Source organism: Achroia grisella, unplaced genomic scaffold, assembly GCF_030625045.1.
Source record: "Achroia grisella isolate CSIRO2021 unplaced genomic scaffold, CSIRO_AGI_Agris_v1 utg478, whole genome shotgun sequence".
In the NCBI taxonomy this organism is placed as follows: Eukaryota; Metazoa; Arthropoda; class Insecta; order Lepidoptera; family Pyralidae; genus Achroia; species Achroia grisella.
The window spans coordinates 2,129,796-2,143,399 of NW_026712882.1; the positions used below are offsets into that span (position 1 = coordinate 2,129,796).

Consider the following 13,604-nt stretch of genomic DNA (forward strand, 5'->3'; position numbering starts at 1 on the left):
CTTCATTAGTAATAAACACAAACTACCTTATTTTAATATATTTTTAAAATATCGGTTTTTTCTACAATATTGATGTGAACTCTAACTGATACATACAGAAGAATTGTATAACTAATAATTTAAATTTATAAATCAGTGCTGTAGTTCCAGAGTTTATTTTCCTTTGTAATACGATAGCCTTGTGTCATATTATACGTTACGCTGATAGTGTTATTCTACGACAATAAATACTGTCAGTGTCCAGTCAATCAGCCCGTCAGTATATCTGTCGTAAATGAAGTCCATTATTATCAGTTATTGGTTTTTCGTGACTTGACCACGAGCTGTTGAAGGGAAGTGATATTTTTTGTTATATATATTATAGTTTGTTATATTTTAATTATTAAATCATAAATTATCTAAGTAATCGTTGTTTCATTTCTGAGATGAGAGAATTAACTCTTACCTTGTAATAGATCTTCTTGTAATTTGTGAATAGATACATAATAAGTCCGGCGCCCCCGGGCGCCCCTCCGATCGATCCCCCGTCCAATTCAAACGGGGATCGAAATTACGACGGCCTGAGCCGAGGTTCGAATCCCTAGTGGTGCCCTCAGACTAAAGTCGTATCCGTCAAGCAGGAGTTGGCCTTCAGCCGCTCCATAAATCCTTCCGCGGGTTTGGAGTGCCATCTGCACTCGCCCCCTAACGTCCGGTGAAGCTGCAAAGGCCAGCTGCGGCCAACAGCATTAGAGTAGTCCGAAAAAAAAAACATAATAAGTTTAAAAAAACAAATTGTCAGGGTGAAACTTGCAATAAGAATTTATATATACATGGCGAACTTAATGCTTGATGGCATTCTCTACCAGTCAACAGTCACATTGATAATAGGAGTATATAATTCGCTTTAGGAAGGTGAGTAGTGACAGTAAAATTACAGGATACCCCCAGTTTCCTGCAATTATACATTTATCCTAGCCTTCCTCAGTGAATGAGGAGAGACAATGTATAAGATGTATGTATGTATGATTGTGGTTCATGTATATACGGCAGCGGTTTAGTACACTTTACTTCCGATGGTCGCGGGTTCGATTTCTCGCACGGTGAGAACATTTGTGTTAATGAGTATAATTGTTTGTATCGGTCTGGGTGTTTTCCATGTATATTTACAAAAAAAAATCTACCTATTTATATCAGTTGTCTAGTACCCATAAGACAAGCTCTGCTTATCGTGGGACTAGATGACGTTGTGTTAATTGACCAGGGTTATTAATTTTATACAAATATATATAACTCAAAGGTAACTGATGTAGTGATCTATCGACGCACAGCCCAAACCACTAGACGGATCGGTCTGAAATTTTACATGCAGGTAAATGTTATGACGTAGGCATCCGCTAAGAAAGGATTTTGATTAAATCTACCCCCAAAGGCATAAAATAGGGGATGAAAGTTTATATGAAACTTTGTCAATTTTAAACCTATCGGGCTGAGACTTTGCATGCGTAAAGCTACTATAATGTATACATCTCCTAAGAAAGGATTTTGATAAATTCCACCCTTAAGGGGATAAATTAACGCGAGCGACGCCGCAGGTAAAAGCTAGTTTATTTATACGCGATGTTTACCGCTATCTTTAGGTGAACCTTTTTTTTCCATTCTAATTGTATAAGAAAATAGAAGAGTATAGCACCTGGAAACCCCACGTCCTTACGTTTTAGCTGACTGCCTCTACGCCTCCGCGATAATCTATATTTATTGTCATTTGTACTCTGTGGGATGGGTAATTTTATTTCTATTTTGGCAGTTAGTCTGTGCCGGAAATTATTATAGAGACCCTGTATCTTTTATTATACATAGCCTTACACATATATAAAATTCTCCTCTCACTATGTCAGTTACCATACTCCTCCGAAACGGCTTGACTGATTTTTATGAAATTTTATATAAATATTTAGTAAGTCTGAGAATCAGTTGCTTTCTATTTTTTATACACTTAAGTAATAAGGGCTGTCCATCACAAAAATTTTTTTTTTATTTTTTGGACATATTTTAATTTTTTTATAGCGTGGGATTAAAAAATAAATACAACCCTACATTTTCACCCTACTACCATCGACCCCAATTTTTAATAGCGGTTTTAATTTATATGGCAAAACAAAATTTGCCGGGACAGTAACACAGCAGTAATTATATATAATTTTGAATATATTAAAATTACCAAAATAGGATTTTGTGTTTACTCGACCCGATGAACTCTAAAAAGGATGTTATTCCAAAATTTTGTTGTTGATGGTCTGTTGTCTATTATTTACAGATGGTGCACACAATGATGCCTCTAGCGAAGTCTATAGCCCTCGCCTTGTCTATAGCCCTCAGTCTAGCCTACATGGGACTAGCGATAGGCCTACGACCTGATGGTGAAGAGAAGCAGTTCTATCAGCAGGTTTGAACTCCTATAAATTTATTAATTAGCCAATATACAGCCAATGAACAGCACTACCGACATCACGTTATCTTTGATGCCCGTGATATCATTCATGCGTTGCCAGAAGATAAGATGTCATGACATGTCCTGTAAATTCACTGCCTAATCTCAACCATCCAACCGTTTTTTATCGATTTGGCGATGTTGGCGGTAGGTCTATACATAACTTCACTGGTAACCAAAATATTTTTCATTTCATTATAACGCAAGATTCTTGGTGAGACTGTATACCCAAGACAACTTTAAGAAATAGAAATATTCTTTAATCAAATAAACAAGCACTTTTGAATAATCATATTTTTTTATTCTACCACTCATACGGAACGCAGACTCATCACAACTTGTGGCTCTTTTATGTTATTTTAAATAATTAATTATTAATAGCTGGAAACGTGCACGTAATACCCCTGGTATTTCAGGCGTACATAGGCTACAGTAACCATCTACCATCAGATGGGCCGTATGCTTGTTTGCCACCAAAGTAGTATAATAAAAAAGCGCGGGATTTTCATATTTCCTTTCCTTTTTTTTATTTACTCCTCCATCCGCGCAATTTTCTTAAAAAACGGCACAAAGTTTTTGTTTCACGTATTAATGTAATGATACTGTGATTGAACTAGATTGGCGAGATGACGCAAGCTAATTTTGACAATTGTCGAACGAATTAAACCCAAGCACTTATACTATTCTATTAATTGCTGCGCCAACTTGTATGTGGTCATCTTTATTTGAACAGTTTTATAAGTAACTAGCTGTGCCCGCTTCACTTCCGGTAGTCGCGGATTCGACTCTTCGCTCGGTGCAAAGATTTGCCTTCATGAGTATGATTTAGGTGTTTTCTATGTTGATTTCATGAATGGAGCACCCGCCTGCGATAACGGATTACGCTGTACCAGTGGCGGATGATAGGATGAGCATCTCAATTAGCCCCTAGTGATAAATTTACTAGGAATTTATATAACAAAAGAAGTTAATATTAATTTTGCAATACAAATTCATTTGGCTGTTTATTTTAACAAACATAACCACTTCGGGACTTAATGTTTGAAGCTGAAATTTGTATTATGTTGTTATAATATACAATACGAAATAACATTTGCATAATTCATATAATATTATAATTAAACAATAACAATTCAAAATATGACTTGAGGGTCTACTCTTAAGTTTTATGTTTGCTTGTAAACGAATTCAGTTTTTGTACCGTTGTTTTGAACTACAATGAATCGTCTCGGTGGTCTTGCGGTTTAGCAGGCCGTCTTACTACTAATGGTCGCAGGTTCGATTTCTTGTATCTACCGTGCAAAAATTTGTATTCTTAACCATCGGTCTGAGTATATTCTATATATATTACGTTTGTATTTATAAAAGAAAATATATTTATTTTATCTGTCAGTTGTCGACTACCCATAACAGTAGCTCTGCTTAGATTGGAACTAGATGGCGCTGTGTGAATTATTTATTATTAATAATATATCTTTACCATTACAATCCCAAATAGAAACAAATATACATTATGTATAATTTACTTACTTTGTGATTATTAAACAATAAAGCACTCACACCGAGAAAATTACGTTCAGTATGGTTTGTTAGTTTATGTACGAATAAATCATATTATTTTGTATGGGATTACGTATATTTGTCGTCATACTAGACATTGTCATCATATTATGATGATAAAAAAACTATCTCTGTACACTGGATATTATGAATATGTAAATCTTTGAATTTATACATATAAACCTTCCTCTTGAATCACTCTATATATTACTAAACACTGTATTAAAATCTGTAAAAGATCTAAGCAAACATATAGCGGAAGTGACTTCACTATGTAAATATTTTTTTATCTTACTGCCTAAGAAATTGTCAATTGAATAAAAACTATTTATGCGTCGCGTGTTAAATAAAGGTCGTACATAAGTTCCTAGTAAATTGTTATTTAATAGTATATTGCCACTATTAATACAAATATATCATATTAATATTACTCATGTGCATATACACGTTTTATATTATTAACGTGGATTTAATTAAATCTGTTAAAATAAAAGTATTGATAGCGCCGTATATTTTAAGATGAGCAATATTCAGCTTATTATCAAATTTGCTAATATTCATATGCGATGCGGAATAAAAATATTTATATATTATTTATAAAACTTGTATGACAATACATTAATGATTTGAATAGTCTAACAGAGCGATTTATTGACATATTTTATATTATATTATTTGTTGATATATGTACTGATAATCAGAATATTGTAAACAATCAACAAAAACATGTATACATCAATGTAGGTATACATTTCATCTATTTACAATCGACGGCCGCGCTGGTCTACTGGTTTAGCACACCACATTACACCCGATGGTCGGGGGTTCGATTACCAGCACAGTACAAAATATTTGTATTGTGTAGTATGATTGTTTGTATTGGTCTGGGTGTTTTCTATGTATATTTTGTATGTATTTACAAAATAATGTATCTGTGTATTTATATCAGTCGTCTAGTATCTATAACACAAGATATGCTTAGCGTGAGACTAGATGGCATTGTGTGAATTGGCCTGAAACATTATTAATATTATCCGTAGTGTTGTTATATAGAGGACGCTTACCATCCACCATCCAGGCCGTCACCTTATTTATTATCCCATAAAACATATTAGAAACTTTAGCCAATAGACTAAACACTTAGTAAACTTATTCAATTTTTTTAATCGTTTCATTAAATTGTTGTTGTCAAGATTGCCGTCGCTGAGACAAAGTATTAACTTCACAATTTATCAGGATCAAAAGAAAACCGGCAGTTTCTAACAAACTCCTAGTAATTCAATGATTACGCACCAAATTAAAGGGATGGCTGCGAATTCAATTTGCCTTTAATCTTCTTCATTAATATCCGTTTGCATAAATAGACCAACTTAGATCATAAGTAAGAATTTCATTAGTAAACTTTATATAGCTAAATTATAAAAGTCTCAGACACACTCTGTTACTTTTTCACATCTAAACTGCTGAACGGGTTTTAATGAAAGATAGATATTGTTTGCGATCTCAAATAGCCAAATAATGCATTTAAAAATAAAATTATAAAATTCAAATATGGAATGTCACGCATAGAATATTAGTTTTTTTTAATTATGATCCTGGATATAATAATAACCATAGGCAATTAACACAACGCCATCCAATCCCACGGTAGGCAGAGCTTGTGTTATGGGTACTAGTCAATTGATTTAAATACTTAGATATATATCTTTTTGTAAATTGGTATTGTTTTATTTTTCTTTTTATACAATTCTTCACTTCTTCTCGATCATTCTCTGGCGTCACTATTAAATTCAGTGTACAATAAGTTCCATTTTTTACTTCATTTTTGTAACATAAACAGATTTTTTTTTAGGACAATTCACACAGCGCCATCTAGCCCAAGTTAAGCTACCTAAAGCGCGTGTTATGGGTACTAGATAACTAATACAAATACATATATAATTCATAAATATATACATACCATATTGTATATAGAAAACACCCAGATCGATACAAACGATCATACCCATGAATATAAATGTTTGTGCCGTGTGAGGAATCGAACCCGCGACCATCGGATGTATGGCGGTGTGCTAAACCACTATACCACCGAGCCCTTCCAACAAAAAGATTTCAAATAAAAACTTCTTTATCAAACCATAATATGTTAAATCTATATATTTACTGAACTTTGCCCTTATTAAAATACCATATACACAAGTATTTATAAATATAGTTGCAGTGAATTTTTCCTTAACAGCCCAAGGCATAATCTCGAATATGATTTTCTGATATCAAAATGACATATAAGTAGGCAATATTATGGAAACAGAGCATTAAATGAATATCTTGGATTTCAGTTCAAATTGAATCGTAATGTTGCTAATAAATAAAATTTGAATAATTCTCTTTGGCCATTAAAATTTCAAATGAGCAATCCTCTTTATATACAGTAAGGAATAATATTAATTTAATCATGAACACTACGCCAATTGTATACTTGGCGTTAAAATTTAAAAGCATCGTCAACTGTATTCTAATTATACAATACTTAGAATACAAATATATACATAGAAAAGTTAGTAATACGTTTTATGGCAATTGCGTAAGGTTATACAACAAAATACTAGAGTCCGTTATAAATCTGTCTGAAAAAAGATTTAAATGTCATGTAAAACAAATTCTTCATTATTAAAGGAAGTGTCCTTTACAAAAAAGCTTACTATAATATTGAAGAATTTGTTAACAATAAAATGTTTTTTATTAAAAACTTAAAATCCATAGCGCTGACAATATTATCTGTTCACACTAATAATGAGTGCGTAACGATTTCTATGTCGATTATCGCATGCCTTTTACTTGTTATACTGTAATTATATATATAAAAAAAAAAACATTTATTCAAAAGAGCAACACACAAGTTTCTTACTCATTCTTCTTGTGATGAATCTGCATTCCGAATGAGTGGTAGAATCAAAATATGACTTTTCAAATGTGCTGAAGTTAAATATTAAGTTTATTTGAATAAAGATTATTTCTATTTCTATACAATTACGAATATGTATTTAGAGTTTTAATTAAAAGCATACATATTTTATCCAATTAAGTGTTATTTTGCGGCAGTCCATTTCCTTTTCTTAATGGATTTATATTATTTTGTATAATTCTGTTACCATTAGCATAAATCAAAATAAAAAAAAACATTTATTCCTGTAGGACGTTATAGCCGCTTATGAACGTCAAGTTTTTTGTATTAATTATTTCTCCATACCATCCAGTTCAGTACACAAATTCAATTGAGAACTAGCAAAGAAACTGAACTGAGTATCTGGATATCTAGATTTACTGAATCAATTTTGAAAATTCATCAAGTCAAGTTTTTGTTTTTTTTCCTTATCGTCCAGTTCAGAATGCAGATCTAATTGAGAAGAACTGGCAAGAAACTTAACTGAAACTTAACTCAACTGAATGTCTTCCTTCTAATGAACAGTTTGTTAATATTATTTACTTATATAGGTCTATGTCTAACATGAAATGAAAATCTCATGCATGTATAACTATTGGCATACACGTTTGTCATTTAACTAATCGTTTAGAGTAATAATAAACTAGGCTTTGCTCAATAATAACTATGATTTAATAGATGTTTCAAATCTATTTAAAAGTAATTAACACGTTGACGGACAATTGCGGCTATAGCCGTCAAAGCGAAGTTCACAATGTGGCATGACTGCTATAGCCGTCCAAAACGAAACGGTCGTTTTTAGACACTACGGCTATAGCAGCACAAATGTGCACTTACTGGCGTATACGTAGAAGCATAGTGTCGTGTTTTGAAAACATCTTTTTAGGTTGAAGTTCATATTTCACCTGTTATACGAGTTGCAGATTCATTATGCACGTGGTTGTGAAGGTGGTTGTGTCAATTTTCGAACTTCGCTTGTTCCTACTGTCCGTCAACGTGTTAATATTGTAAATTTTTATCCGTTCCTATTCCTTAAAAATTTACCGCAAATATTTAGTTGGAAACCCTGGTCATCGTTGTATCTTTTTATGGATGATAATGGAATGGTGCTCCCGTCTGCGCTAAAGGTTTACTCTGTCGGGGCACCATTGAAGGATGATGTGATATGATGAGCCAAAATTATGATTATGAGCCAAATTCACCAATACAATTCACGATGGTTTCCAGGAGATGGTCGGTTGACCATGTCAGGTTTGACATGGTACATTGCTAGCAATAAGATTATTAGTCCACATTACTAATAATAGTAACTTAAAACGACATTTATTTAAAAAAATCTTGTTCAATATTCTTGTGATGAGTCTGCGTTCCGAATGACTGGTAGAATAAAAAATAATGTGACTATTCTTTGTTCTATGATTTTGATATATATATATGATATGATTTATTATTCTATGATTTATTCTATGAAAAGTGCTTAGATTAAGTTTACTTGAATAAAGATTGTTTCTATTTCTAATAAAACCTACTTTTAATTCTGATAATCGAACATGATACGTTCTGATTACGTCAGATGTTCACCATCCATATTTATTGTGCCGGCGCCTCCCTCAACAGACTATGATGTACATAAGTTTCGTGTCAAACGGCAATAATCGGAATTTGTGTTCACCATCACACTACTTGCAAGGTCGACTGTAAAAGACAACGGCAACATAGGAGGATATTACATTATCAAATATTTAGTTTAAATGTCAGATCATTTTATTGTATTTTTTTATCTAGTCATTTTTTTTGTACGATAACGAAATGATACACCCGCCTGCGCTAACGGTTTACGCTGGCGGGGCACAAGTGGAGGATGATAAGATGAGCATGAGGTCAGGCCAGTTAGCCCTTCGTGACAAATTCACCAATAATTTATCACGATGGTTTCCAGGGGGAACCGCGTGAAGTGACCTGACATGGTACATTGCTGGTAATAAGATCGTCAGTCCACATTACTAACAATCCACTTTCTCCCCTATGTAGTTAATTATAAGCATGTTTTTACAACAAAATACTCATAATATAAGCTCTGATTAATTTGGGACTTGGATGGCACTGTGGATTGTCCAGGGTTACTATAATAATACGGGATGCAAAAACTTTGTACACTGTCGATGGACGGTGATATATGACGATGGAGTATGAATTGCACAGTTATAGTTTATATACAGAAGCAGGAGATAATGCTATTTTTTTTAATACATTGAATGAATAAATAAACATTTCACACACTACCATGTATATGACAATACTCTTTTGTTTATTGTTAAAGTCTGTAGTCAAATTGAGAATAGATTAATACTGTTTTAATGTATAATTTGTAAAGTCTTCTGAATGTCAAACATAACCATAATATATTCACAAATTATAGAATAGACTATAATTTATTAATTCGTTTTATACAGTAATAAAATAAGAAATACATGGAACAATTTCAACATTAAAAAACAGAGTCAATGTGGACCAAAACATAATGCCTGAAACAGTTTCCAGCGCTGATTTTCAGTTGGGCCCACAGTACGGATGCATATATATTACAATTAAAAAATATGTATACATAAATATATATATAAACATAAATTATAACACATTTAAATTAATTATGGTCGAATTTCGACCACTGGGCGACTGCTAGTTATTGTTATTGTTATCAAATCTAAATAATAACTCAAAGGTGACTGACATAGTGACCCATCAAAAACATAAATGTGAAATGATAGCCGAGTTCAATATTATGATATATGCCTTGATTGTTGACTTCTACGACAAAAGAGGTGAGATCTAAATGGGTGCCAAGTTCAATGGTCTGTCCTGAAATGTATTTATAACAATATAAAAATCATTTATTCTTATAACTTAGGATAATATATTGTAGGCTAAGGTCTGACTTGGCTAGTTCTTATATACCAATTATTAATTTCGATGGCTAGTTACTACTAATAATAAAATAGGAACCGACAAGTAACAGGTTTAGACTTACAAAGGCTACAGTATATTTCGGAGAAATTAACGCGAACGAAGCTGCGGGCAAAAGCTAGTTAAATAATGAAATAAGTAAATGTCCTATTTTTTTACAGCTGTGCTGCGAATTGCTCCTCCTAATATCAGCTAACGGGATCGGACTGTACTACCGGGCTCTGACGGAGCGAGCTCATCGTAACACCTTCGCGGGCACCAGGACCTGCCTGGAGCAGCGTGTCAAGCTTGAGTGTGAACGCGAGCAGCAGGAGAGGCTACTGTTGTCGGTTATACCGGCTTATATTGCTGCTGAGGTAAGATATTTTTCATATTCACACGGCACTGGTTTGCCCTCATATAAAGTGTTGCTCCCATCTTCGGGCAGGAGCTCCTGGATGCCAGCTCGATCATTTTGACTTTTGGGTTCAGAGACATGCCATGAGAATCACACTATATACATAGAAAACACCCAGACCAATAAACACACCGAAACCCAACAAATAATTAATACAAATTTACGGAATCGAACTCGCGACCATCGGAAGTAAAGCGAGTGCTAAACCGCTAGACCACCGAGGCTGTTATTGCGTTGCGACACATAAAACTTCTTCTATGTGTATATATTTTTTCTAATAATTAAAAACTCGGCTTTGACACGCTGCCGCGTGTCTAGATCTGGCTGTATGTCTATAATCGGGAATTACCACGGGCAGTATTGCGTTCATATATTTTTTTTTATTTGTATGTATCGAACTCTACAAAATATACCATAGATGACAAAATATTACATAACCAATATTTTAGGAACATAATCTGGCAATGCTGCTATAGATATAAAACCTACAAATATTGCTTTTTAGATACTAAATTCGAGATCCTACGAAATCTTAAATAATATAAAATAAACAAACAATATGACATAAAGTTTGCGTGTCACTGTAATTCATTTACTGGTGTAGGAACTTCGCCATTTGCAAAGACAAAACAAGTTCTGAATGTTAATATTGTTTCTGGTAGACGATTGCGTGTCGTGGATACCAGATGCGATTCAATTGACGGTCTTGGTTGCTTTGTCTTACGTTGCTATGTCAGTTTTGTGTGTATGGAACTGTATGGTAATCAATACTGGAGGATAGAAGGATAAAGAAGTAATACTGATGTGTGAGAGTGTGTTGTGTGTGCTGTGTGTCGCGAACTTTCGTTAAACAATCTAGTGACGGTAGATGAAAAACTGCTGTCACCTATCTACATTGACATCGCTGTTACTCCAGTCAGCTCGTGACCACGGCTAGTGCAACCTAGTCGGAACGTCGACAGAGGTAAATACCTTTATTTGCCATAAAATTATTCGTGTTAAGACCCGGTTAATAATTTATATAATAAATTAATCCATTAATTATTATTACAATATTCTGTATAAAACACATTTATTGTTGTCATAATTATAATAAATTTGAACAAAATACAAATAATAATAAAAGGCCACAATACTAAAAACCTGCCGCATTACTAGATAATTTCTGACCTCCGTAATAATTTCCTCACACTATGCAATCTCTCCCACACTTGACTGGGGCCCGTGTGGATGATGGTTATAGATACCAAATGAAAAAAGAGAAGAGTACAGAGAAAAGAGATGATACTAAGAAAAATAATAATGAAATAAATAAATAATAGCAATTATTATAAATAGAATAGGTTGTATACTAAATACATTGAAATTATTAACATATTTATGTAGACGAACAAACAATACGGTACCACATCTGTAAATATCCTAATTGTCTGTGAAACAGCATTGTACGAGAAAACAAAATATAATGAAGACCACTCTCTTTTGTGAATTATAATAAGGTATTTGTTTCCATTGTCACAGTTCACGATATTGTATTTACTCATATTATTTGCTAAAATTATATTATACTAGCCGTGCCCGCGACTTTACCCGCGTGAAATTTATAGCCTATATCTTATTCTGATGTATAAGCTATTGATTGAAATGACCCTTCCTTTCCTCTCGGTATCGTTTATTATTTTTATATTTTATAATTTTGTTACATAGGTACAAACTATGATGTTGCGTTTATTTGAATTGTGTCGAAGTGAAGCCGTTTGTTGCCAACATCACGCCGTTAACTTTATTTGCGCCCAGTCGTCAATAGATGGCGCGAACATACCGCCCGCCTTGGAAGCCGCTGCTTTCAATTCATTATTGAAATATATATCAATTATCAGAATTTGTCGTATAGGTTGTAGACGATGTTGTAGGAGCTGATGATTTATTTTCATCAGTAGATAGTGGCAGCGGGCAAATTTTTGTAAATGCACGCTGTATTTGGCCAGTCGCCGTGCGAATGTCAGCAACTCGTGAGATTCCGTCTTTGCCTGGATAAACTCGTATAATCCTTCCCAAACGCCATTTAAGAGGGGGTTGATTATCTTCCTTCACTAAGATAAGAGTTCCCAATTTTATATCGCCTTTATTTTCTTTCCATTTGATTCTGTTCTGTAGCTGTGTCACATACTCCGTCGACCACCTTCTCCAGAAATGTTGTCTCATCTGTTCCACCCGGTTGTATCGAATGAGTTGACTGCTCTGCGTGTTGGTGAAGTCGTGGCAAGCAGAAGCGGTCAGAGGTCGGCCGATGAGGAAATGAGCAGGAGTTAAAGGTGAATAATCGGCGGGATCTGTGAACATGGCTGAGAGGGGACGGGAGTTCAGGACGGCCTCTATTTGTGTCAATACCGTGCTGAACTCCTCATAATTTAAATTAGCATTGCCTACTATTCGTCTAAGATGATTCTTACACAATTTGACGCAAATTTCCCAACAACCCCCGAAATGAGGTGCATATGGAGGGATGAAGGTGAACTTTATACTATCATTAGCCAAGAAATCATTTATCGTATTTAATCCGTTTTGTAAGATTGAAGAAAATTCTCTCTCAGCACCCACAAAATTTTTCCCGTTATCGGAAAATATTTCCGCTGGCTTTCCAATAAAACGTTTAAATGCTAAAATATAATCGTTTATTTAAATGAATTAATTTTAATTCTAAATGAATGCATCGCGTAGCCAGACATGTAAATATGCAAATATGACCTTTAATTAATTTAGCACCCCTAAGACTTAATATGAAAACTGGTCCAGTTACTTACTGACTTATGTTTCTGTTCGAATAATAAATTGTGTATCTACTTTTGCTACACAACAATATTTTATAAATTTTATTATAGTTAAAATTAAAATGATTAAGTCTCTCGCCAATATTAATTAATTTATTACTATCTACAAATACGTTTAACCTAAACCTTATTTGTTTCATTACACCTTTTTTATAGAAATCGCATTAACTAAACTATTATATAAAGATGAGAATTAATGCATCTGTGCAATCTGCGATAATACCTGTACTGACGACATCAGTTTATCAGCTGTGAGAGAACCGGGTTTACATTGTTGTTTAGTACGAATATTATGAATGAACCTAAGTGCATACGTTCCCGTTCGCTTTAATTTATTACATGTCGAAAACCTATTAAAATTATATATATTTTCTTTCGAATTTACGCAAACTATATTTATCATTTTATTTCTCAATTCAGGTAAAGCATTTGAAATAC

The 13,604-nt window shown here is 33.6% G+C and overlaps 1 protein-coding gene across 1 annotated transcript in view; it reads left to right on the forward strand.

Annotated features, from left to right (window-relative positions):
- Positions 1 to 13,604, forward strand: part of LOC131845691 (adenylate cyclase type 2-like) — a 236,005-nt gene that overhangs the window by 97,386 nt on the left and 125,015 nt on the right. The window contains exons 4-5 of the mRNA XM_059194784.1: positions 2,297 to 2,425; positions 10,100 to 10,294. Coding sequence (XP_059050767.1) covers positions 2,297 to 2,425; positions 10,100 to 10,294 — 324 coding nt within the window. The remainder of the gene's footprint in view (positions 1 to 2,296; positions 2,426 to 10,099; positions 10,295 to 13,604) is intronic.